This window comes from Chrysochloris asiatica, unplaced genomic scaffold, assembly GCF_000296735.1.
Source record: "Chrysochloris asiatica unplaced genomic scaffold, ChrAsi1.0 scaffold00095, whole genome shotgun sequence".
Lineage (NCBI taxonomy): Eukaryota > Metazoa > Chordata > Mammalia > Afrosoricida > Chrysochloridae > Chrysochloris > Chrysochloris asiatica.
In genome coordinates this window covers 4,325,960-4,336,716 of record NW_006408613.1, presented here as the reverse complement: position 1 = coordinate 4,336,716, position 10,757 = coordinate 4,325,960, and the positions used below count along the sequence as shown (strand labels likewise).

The 10,757-nt window shown below is 36.3% G+C and overlaps 1 protein-coding gene across 1 annotated transcript in view; it reads right to left on the bottom strand.

Moving 5' to 3' along the window:
- The window catches only part of ARHGEF10 (Rho guanine nucleotide exchange factor (GEF) 10), a 234,765-nt gene that overhangs the window by 186,484 nt on the left and 37,524 nt on the right, over positions 1-10,757 (bottom strand). The window contains exon 7 of the mRNA XM_006866721.1: positions 1,181-1,344. Within this exon, the coding sequence (XP_006866783.1) occupies positions 1,181-1,344 (164 nt within the window). The remainder of the gene's footprint in view (positions 1-1,180; positions 1,345-10,757) is intronic.

The following is a 10,757-nucleotide window of genomic DNA, read 5'->3' as shown; positions in this document are numbered from 1 at the left end:
AAATTAAAGAATTTAACAGTCTGTATATTTCCAACTGTCTCAATGTTAGTGGCATTAAGCCAAAGTTTGGATCAGTAAGTATTTTACCATAACCTAGATGGCGCTTAACAACAGCAACAACACTTAAAACATTTATATTTTTAAATGTCAGATTGACCAACCAATCACATGAGGCATAAAAGTCTGACGTCATCAGTTAAGAACTGCAAGTGACTTATATCATAATTTTCTATGTAACATATATAATGTGTGCTGGTGTTACTATAGACACAAATGTAAATCAACCCTTATATAAACAGCCAAACATAAAAAGGCTTAAAAATGTTCATGGAAAAATTCCATTATTTTTTAATTCCATTTTTCCATGAACTTTTTGAAGCCCGCTCATGTACATAAATTGTTATTATATACATGTGCAGCATAGTCAATCACTACTAAAAAGTTAAAACCTTAATATGACGTTTTGCTTCAATAAAAAAAGGCTCCTAAGTTCAGCATCTTAGAATTCACCGTTACAATCTTCAGTGTTTCTCCTGAAACCCTAAATCTCCAGAGTTACCTTCCTGTTCATGAAAAACGACTGAAGTTCAAAATACCACTTTAAAGAAAAACTGTACTGTCCCTTCAGTATGTGGTGGTGGTGATTATGTGCCGTGGAGTCGGTTCCGACTCATAGCGACCCTGTACAGGGTTTCCAAGTCTGTAAATCTTTACGGGAGCAGAAAGCCTTATCTTTCTCCCGCAGAACAGTTGGTAGTTTTGAACTGCTGACCTTGCGGTTTGCAGCCCCATTCATAACCACTACGCTACCAGAACTCCTTGTCCCTTCAGTATGTAATACTATGTAAATAGTATGTAAATAGTAACTGTGCACAAACAGTATTATTATGAGCAAGGCACATCATATTACACAAAACAAATAATTCAGTGGATAACGATTTATTTTCTTAAACTGCTGAAAATAGTAAGCTTGCTTAAAAATTTTAAAGTGATATTTTTTCATGACTATATTTACTATGTAAAAAAATTATTTTCCTTTGACATGTTTCCCTAAAACTATATAGCAACATTTAAAAAATAAGTATTTACATATTACATTAACCAAATTTATATTTTCAAATAGTCCCATTTATATGTTAATGTAAGAATATATTTTCAAACAAATAAACAAAATACATACTTGTTTTTTGTGGTTGCTACGCAAGAAGGACCTAGGAATTCCATTTTTGCACTCTGAGTCACTTTGCTCTTCATAGCTTTCAAATTCACTTGAGCTCCATCCATATTCCAAAGAGCTGTTTCCACCTTCATCTCCATTTTCAACATCATCATAAATCATTTCATCTGAATGCATAAAATACCAAAATAAAATGCACTAGTTATTGTTTTGTATTTGCTTGTTGATATACCATATGGTGTAGAGAGGTAGGAGTAGAATCAAATGACAATAATTTAGAGTAACAGTGCAAAGCCTCAGGTATGCTCCTATAGAAAGGTGTTACAGAGAACCATGGAATGTTGAGCTGGGTTATGTACATAGGCATACCTTGGAGACATTGTGGACTTCGTTCCAGACCACCACAATAAAATGAGTATTGTAATAAAGTGAGTCACATTATTGTTACTTTTTTATTTCCTAGTGTATATAAAGCTCTGGTAGCGTAGTGGGTACGAATCGGGCTGTGAGCCACAAGGCCAGCAGTTCGAAACTACCAGCGGTTCCGCGGGAGAAAGATGAGGCGGTCTGCTCCCGTAAAGATTTACAGTCTTGGAAACCCTGTGTAGGGTTGCTATGAGTGGGAACCGACTCCACGGAAAACAACAACAACAACAGCGTATATAAAAGGAACCCTAGTAGTGTAGTGAGTTATGAGGCTGCAAACCACAGCCCTTATATAAACAAGGGTCATATGGGTTAGCAGTTTGAATCTACCAGCCTCTCCTTGGGAAAAAGATGAGGTGTTCTGTTCCCATAAAGATTTACAACCTCAGAAACCCTATACAAGTTCACTATTAGTCAGAACCAACCTTCACAGCACACAACTACCACCTTCCAGTGCATATAAGGACCCAGGTGTGGTGCTGTAGGATAAGCACTGGTCTGTTAACTCCAAGGCTGGCAGTTCAAACCCACCAGCCACTCTCAGAAATCCTACAAGGGTAGCTATGAGTCAGAACCAATAGTCCATCTAAACATTCTATTTACATTATACTTAAGTCCATTAAGTATGTTATGTGATGCAGAGACACAAAGTGAGCCCACACTTTTGGAAAATGGCACAAATAGACTTATTCAATTCAGGGTTGCTGCAAACCTTTAATTGTGAAACAATGCAGTATCTGTAAAGTACGATAGAACAAGGTATGCCTGTAATGTGAAAAGGTTCTTTGAGTGGTCCTGATAAATCTCTTAGCCTCATCTATACCCTGAATACCAGAATTATACCAATTCCCTCTTGACTATAGAGAACATCTCACAAAGAAAATTTTATCTTTTGATAGTTTGTTGTTGCTGTTTAGTGTTGGTGAATCGGTTCCGACCCATAGTGATCCTGTATAGGGTCTCTGAGGAGCAGCTGGTGAGCTTGAACTGCCGACCTTGTATTTCAAATCAAGGTTACAATCCAGTGCATTAACCCACAGCTCCACACCAGGACTCCCATGAAGATATGGAATATAAACATACAGATATTCATGAATTGATGCAAGTGAATCCCTTACTTCAAACAACTGTAAGTTTTGTTTTTATGTTCAAAATGCTCTCATAAAACTTGGTAACAATCTACTACTGTATATAAGTGGATATGAGTTGAAACTGACTCAGCAACACTTCACAACAAGGTGCTATCCAAGCGGATGACTCAGAGCTCTTGTCAAAAAAAAGCTGCCCCAATCAAACTAAAATGTGTTTTCACATAGATCTTCTCATCATACTTTACAAATCTCAGCACAGCCCATCCTCTGAGCACAAATCGATTCTTACCCTTTGCTTTCCATTAATCTCTCTCTGGACTTTTAGCGCTTCTAATCAACACAGAACAAGTTACTACATAAAATGTTTCACATGTTACTCTTTTCATACCAATTCGATTTTAAATCTTTTGAGAGATAGAACTACATTTTCTATATCCATCAAAGCAGCTGACAAAACTCGGTGAAATCGAGTTCATTACGCTATTTGCTATGGCTCTTCGGGAATATGGTTAAATTCTTTCTTCAGTGTTAACCCTAGTTTAGGATGCATTTCATTATTTGTCTTCATAGTATTAAGGTAGATAGAGTCCTAGCAACTTCAGGCATATTCAAACATTTTTAACTTTAATCTTTGAATATTCATACAGTTAGGATGTGTGAAAATAAATGTGTTTTGTTTTTTTTAAGACATAATCAATCTGTAGGATAAGCACTGGACTGCTAACTGCAAGACTGGTGGTTCAAATCATCCATCAGCTGCTCTTTGGAAACCTTATATAGGTCGCTAAGAGTCAGAACCGACTCCAAGGCAGTTAACACTAAAATAAAAGCATACATAAATGGAGAAAGGCTAAGAGGAGTCATATTAGGTAATGGTAATTTAATGAATTATTTGTTCAGTTTCATTTCTAGATTCACAGATGTATGGTTTCTGAAATGAAAACTAATCACAACTACTCTATCCTCTCTTTTCATTGAGGATAGTAAACAGAATGCATGATAATTATTTTTCTTGGCTGAAATTTAGCTCTTAGCCACAACAAACTTTAAAAGGATCCTAATATTCAGGAGTCCAGGTTAATACACTGGACTGCAAGGTTAGTTTGAACCACAAGGTCAGTGGTTCAAGCTCACCAGCTGCTCCTCAGAAATATATAGACAGGGTCACTATGAGTCAGAACCAACCCAAAGGCACTTAACAGCAACAATGTCTATGGAACTGTAGGATAAGCACTGAACTGCTAACCACATGGTAGGTAATTCAAACCCACCACTCCCTTTTTGGAAACCTCATATAGGGTCACTACGTATGGGAATGGATTCAATAACACTTAACAATAACAGTAACTAGTAAAAGGGCCCTATTGGCATGATGGTCAAGCACTCCACCGTTAACTAAAAGGTTGGCTGTTTGAACTCACCAACAGTTCTGGAAGACAAAAAATATGGTGATCTGCTTCCACAGATACAGTAAAGAAACCTTATGGGGCAGTTGTTTCTATGCTATCACATGTGGTCACTATGAATCAGAATCAACTCGAGAGCATCCAACTACACAGCAATATCTAGTAAGAAATTCTTCAATGACCTCCTACATGTTGTCAGAGACTTGGAACAGACACCAAGGAAACTAACAACACTGATCCGTATCTTTGCATCATGAGCAACATGTATCTTAGATTTCCCTCAAAATCATCTGTATCTCCATAGTTCACCAGACCATTAAACTCCTAGAAACCTAAATTACAAAACAAATTAGAAGGGATCTCAGAGATCTGTCCACCTACTTCAATTTAAAATGTATTTATTTATGAGATATTTCATATACAACAAAAAGAACACAGTAAAAGGCATGATAACCCACCAATGTTAAGCACTTGATATTTTAACTTGTTAATTTCAGTGCTTTCTCATTTAAAGGAAAGGCCTTGCCACCTTCTCTCCACCCTCTCCTCCTAGAGTTCAACAAATATCTTCTCTAATATGTATTTTATGGCGCTGTGAGTTAATGTGCCAGACTGCAAAGCAGTTTGAACTGCAAGGTTGGCAGTTCAAGCTCACCAGATGCTCCTCGGAAACCCTATACAGGGTCGCTAAGGGTCGGAATCGACTCGACAGCACTTAACAACAACAACAACAATATGTATTTACGGAGTTCTGGTGTGGTGCTGGGGACTAATGCGTCAGACTGCAAAGTCATCTGGACTGCAAGTTCGGTGGTTCAAGCTCACCATCTGCTTCTTGGAAGCCCTATACAGGGTTGCTATGGGTTGGAATTGACTCAACAGCACTTAACAACAACAACATGAATTTATTTACATTTTATATATGTATCTAAAGACAATGTCGTTGTTGTTTCTGACTCATAGTAACCTGTATAGGGTTTCCGAGGAGTTGCTGAAAGCAATGAAATGCTGACCTTGCAATTAGCATATCACATTCTTAGATCATATAATTCTTTTTATTTAATGTATTTGCTTTATTTAATTCTTTTTATGTATGCAAATACTATAAAATTTTTGTATATGTATTTTATACAAATGCAAATGTAATTTAAAATATATATTAGAGTGTATACCTGTAAAACTGATTTTTAAAACTTTTCATATTTTAAAAGATCTGCAAAATGTAATAAAGTTTCTATTTTATTATTCAGTCAAAAAAAAAAAAAAGTCCAGTGCTTATCCTATACTGCCACACCAGGACTCTATCTAAAGACAATAGGTGGCACTTAACAACAACAACTACAAGTATAAAAATATAACACTAGTTCAAAAGCAACGTTGAGCAAAAAGCAAGATACAAAAAGGTGTTGTACATATCGAAGTTATGTACAATACCTTTTTGTATTTTGCTTTTTGCTCAATGTTACCTTTGAACTGTTGTTATTAGGTGCCATTGAGTTGGTACCAACTCACAGTGACAACTAAGAACAGCAGAATGAAACACTGCCTGGTTCTGGGCCAACCTCACAATTTTTGCTATGTTTGAGCCCACTGCTGCTGCCACTATGCTAATCCATCTCTTTAGGGGGGTCCCTCTTCTTTTTCTTGGACCCTTCACTTTACTAAACATGATACCCTTTCTCCAGGGACTTGTCCTTCCTGATAATAGGTCATAAGTATGAGAGACAAAGTCTGGCAATCCTGGCTTCCAAGGAGCCTTCTAGCTCCTTTTCACATTTATATCTGTTGTTATTAAATGTCCTCAAGTCAGCTATGACTCATAGAAACTTTATATAGGGTTTCTGAGGAGCTGCTGGTGAGTTTGAACTGCTGATCTTGCAGTTAGTACTTATCCTACAGTGTCAACAAGAAATTCTTCATATTATATGTTGTTGTTTGTGGTCAAGTGCCATGAGTTGGTTCCAACTCACAGTGACCCCTGTGGAGGGTTTCTGAGGAAAAGCTGATGGGTTGAAATGCTGACTTTAGGAGGGTAGCAGTCTAAATGCTTATTCTACAGCACCACACAAGGAATTACAAATAGGTATACATTATTTACTTATTTTTAAACAGCTACATAGCATCTATTGCATAGATGCATCACCATTTGTTTATCCATTCACCCACTTTAACACCACAGGTGGTAAAGTTTTTACCACACCCTACCCTGTTTATAAACAGCACTGACTTCAATTAAACATCCTTGAAACAACATTCCTGTGCAATGCATGTGAAGTTCTCTAGAAAGCAGACTTACAAGAACCTGTACATATATCAAGAGTCAGTTGTTCGAAAATTACAAGTGAACACTGAATGCTTTTAAAAATCAGCAAAGTTGCACACCAGGGTTGAATTCTTTCACCATATTTATTCAATCTGTATGCTGAGCAAATAAACAGAGAAGTTAGAGTATATGAAGAAGAACATGGCATCAGGATTGGAGGAAAACTCATTAACAATCTTCAATATGCAGATGATACAACCTTATTGATGAAGATCAAAGACTACAGTCTTTGGTGTGGGTTGTACCTCAATGTAAAGAAAACAAAAATCCTTAGCACTTGACCAACAAATAACATTCATATATATCAATAAAAGATTGAAGTTGTCAAAGATGATTTTCTTTAGCTCAACCATCAATAATCATGGAAGCAGTGGTCAAGAAATCAAGCAATGTTTTGCATTAAGCAAATCTGTTGCACAAGACCTCTTTAAATTGTTGAACAGACGTCAGTTTGAGGATTAGCCTGACCCATGCCATTGTACTGTCAACAGCCTCACATACTTGTGGAAGTTGGACAATGAATAAGGAAAACTATGGAAGAATTGATGCATTTTGGTTATGGTGTTGGAGAAGAATGTTAAAGGTACCATGAACTGCAGGAATAACAAACAAATCTGTGTTGGAAGAAGTACAATCAGAATGCTTCTTAGAAGCCAAGATGGCCACAGTTCATCTCTCATACTTTGGACATATTATCAGAAGGGATTAGTTCCCGGAGAAGAATATCTTGCTTGGTAAACTGTAGGAACAGAGAACAAGAGGGAGACTCCCAATGAGACGAACTGGCACTGTAGCGACAACAATGGGCTCAAGCATAGCAGCTATTGTGAAATTGACACAAAGCTGGGCAGTGATTCATTCTGTTGCACATAGGGTCACTATGAGTAGACTGTTTTGCAAATTGGTTTAAGCTATCAACTTGATGTCTTGGATCATCATAGAGTGAATGTTTTGCCTTCCGGATATAGTCCATTTTAAAAGGATACTTACCTGCTAAAGATGTTTCACTTTGTTGTAAAGTTGTTGGCAAAACCCAGAGTTTCCACAAATTACTGCTGTTACTTATTTCTTCCAAACAATTCTACTATTTGTTTCTATCACCTTTTGACTTTGCTTATACTTTCCATTATTTCTTTGTGTACTACTTTATCTTTTTTGCTTTTATTATTATTTCATCCCTTGACTTTCTTTTGAGTTTACTTGGCTAATCTTTTATATCACTGATTGAGTTGGATGCTGGGCTTATTATTTTTCAATCTTTTAAAAAATAATACCAATGTCTATTATCCTTTACCTATTATTTTAAATCCATCCCATTTTTTATTATTATTCAATTCACAGTATTTTCTAACTTTCATTTTCTTGACTTGGGTTATACAGTAGCAAGGTATTTAATTTCCAAATAATTTTATTTTTAAATGGTTTTATTGAATTGTTAACAGAGTATGAGACCTGAATGGCACATCATTGGCATTTGTTAATATTTGCTTTGGGGCACACAATACAATCTTAAGGATGGTGCAGGACTAGGCAGTGTTTCGTTCTGTTGTGCATAGGATTGCAATGAGTGAAAAACAACTCAACAGTACCTATCAACAACAATACGAATAGGCTTCAAAAAGTTATTAGGAAAATTCCTTTTTTTTTTTTTTATTTCATTTTTCAATGAACTTTTTGAAGTCCCCATATACAGTCCTATACTCTGAAAGTATTAGCATTAGGGTTCAATGTAAGTCCTTCAGATCAATCTTACTGCTGTGTTGTTCTAATCTTCTACAGTTCACTAATTTTGTACCTTATATCCATCAATAAGGGAGTTTTGTTAAAATACCTCACTATAACTATGTGCTTATCTATTTCTGATTATATCTTAAGTCATATTTTGCTTTATATATTTTGAGGCTATGTTGTTAGGTTCACACAAATTTAAAACTATTATGTATCTTCATCATGAAGGTATATTATTCCTTTTTAACATCATTCACTTTATGCCTAATAATGCTTTATAGTTTAGCATTTAATGTATTATTACAGTTATACTAACTTCATTTGAACTATAATTGACCTATGTTTCTTTCTTTACCCTATCACTTGAAAATTACATGCATTATTATATGTTAGTATATCTGTCATAATAATATATGGATAGTTTTGCTATTTTATTCAATCTGAGAATTTTATTGGCAAGTGTGATACCATCAATATGTGCAATAGGGAGCCTGGTGTGTCTGTAGAATAAGCATGGGATTGAGAACCACAAGGTCAGTAGGTCGAGTGCACCAGGCCCTCCATGGGAGAAAGATGATACCTTTTGCTCCTGCAAAGATGTACAGCCTCAATATACAGGATGGTTATGAGTTGAAACTAACTCAAAGGCATTTAACAATAACAACAGATGTTTTCTATAAGTATCAATGTTACTAAAGGATGTTTGCAGTTCTTTCTTCTCATTTTGAGTTGGGCCTCTACAGTAAATTAAGGTGTCAAAAGCATTGTTCCATTCACATCATTATGGTAAAATCTACTTTGAGAAGGCAGCTCTTCCCTAGTCAATTATTCAGTGCCTTACGACCTGAAAGGTTCATCTTCTGGCTCTATATCTAAAAAAGTTCTGCTGTTATTCACAAGGTTTGCATCTTCCCAGCACTACATCTGACAATGTTCTGTTGCTATTCATAAGGTTTTCAGCTCGAGAAGAAAAACTATTAAAATAAAATGTGCAAAACCTGGAGCTAGAAAACAAAATGGGAAGACCATGCTCAGCATTTCTCAAATTGAAAGAAATGAAGAAAAAATACAAGCCTGACTTGACATACTGAAGGATACCAGGGACAAATATTAAATGATTCAGAAAACATCTGAAGGAGATGGAAGGAATACAGAGTCACTGTACCCAAAAGAAATGGACGATGTTCAACCATTTCAAGAGACAGCATATGATCAAGAACTGATGTTACTAAAGGAAGAAGTCCTAAGCTGCACTGAAGACATTGGTGGAAAACAATACTCCTGAAGTTGACTGAATACAAACTGAAATTTTTCAACAAACTGATGCAGCACTGGAGGCACTAACTCTTCTATGCAAGAAATCTGGAAGAGAGATACCAACTGGAAGAGAACTATCTTTGTGTCCATTCAAAAGAGACGTGGTGGAGTGCTGGACCGCAGTCAGTTTGAGCCACAAGGTCAGAGGTTCAAGCTCACAAGCTGCTCCTTGGAAACCCTATACAGGGTTACTATGAGTTGGGACCGACTTGACTGCACTTAACAACAACAAAAGAGATGTAACCCAATGGAATGTGGAAATCACTGAACATTATCATTAATATCACATGCAAGTAAAATTTTGCTGAAGATAAAAACAGTTGACGAAATACATTGATAGGGAACTGCTAGAAACTCAAGTTGGATTTGGTAAAAGATACGGAACAAGGGACATCATTGTTGACATAAGATGGATCTTGGCTAAAAGAAAAGAATATGAAAAAGATGTTTACTTGTGTATCGTTGATTATGCAGAAGCTTTTGAAGGTATGGATCATAACAAACTACAGATAACATTGGGAAGAATGGGTATTCCAGGATATTTAATTGTGTTTACAAGGAACCTGTACATAGACTAGAGCAAGGGGATACTGAAAGTTTTAAAATCAGGGAAGGTGTGTGCCAGAGTTGTATTCTTTCACTATACTTACTCAGTCTGGTATTATTAGCAAATAACCCAAGAAACTGGATTATATGAGGGAAAATGTGGCATCAGGCTTTGTGAAAGACAGCCTTGCTTGCTAAAAGCAAAGAGGACTTAAAATACTTACTGATGGATTGTACTTCAAGGTAAATAAAACAAAAATCTTCACAACTAGCCCCAAAAATAATATCATGATAAACAGAGAAAAGATTGAAGTTGTCAAAGACTTCATTTCTTAGGATCCACAATCAACACTCACTAGAGCAGCAATCAAGAAATGAAATGACATATTGTATTAGGCAAATCTGCTGAACAGACCACTTTAAAGTGTTCAAGAGCAAAGGTATCAGTTTGAGGAATAAGGTGTTCCTGACCCAAAGCCAAGGTATTTGTAATAGACTCCTATGCATGTGAAAGTTGGACAATGAATAAGGAAAACTGTAGAAGAACTGATACATTTGATTTATGGTGTGGGAAAATTGTCATGAGGGACTGGTCCCTGGAGAAGGACATCATGCTTGGTAAAATGGAGGGTCAGCAAACAAGAGGAAGACTCTAATGAGATGGACTGACACAGTGGCAGCAGCAATGGGCTCAAACAGAACAACAATTGTGAGGATGGCGCAGGACCAAGCAGTGTTTTGTT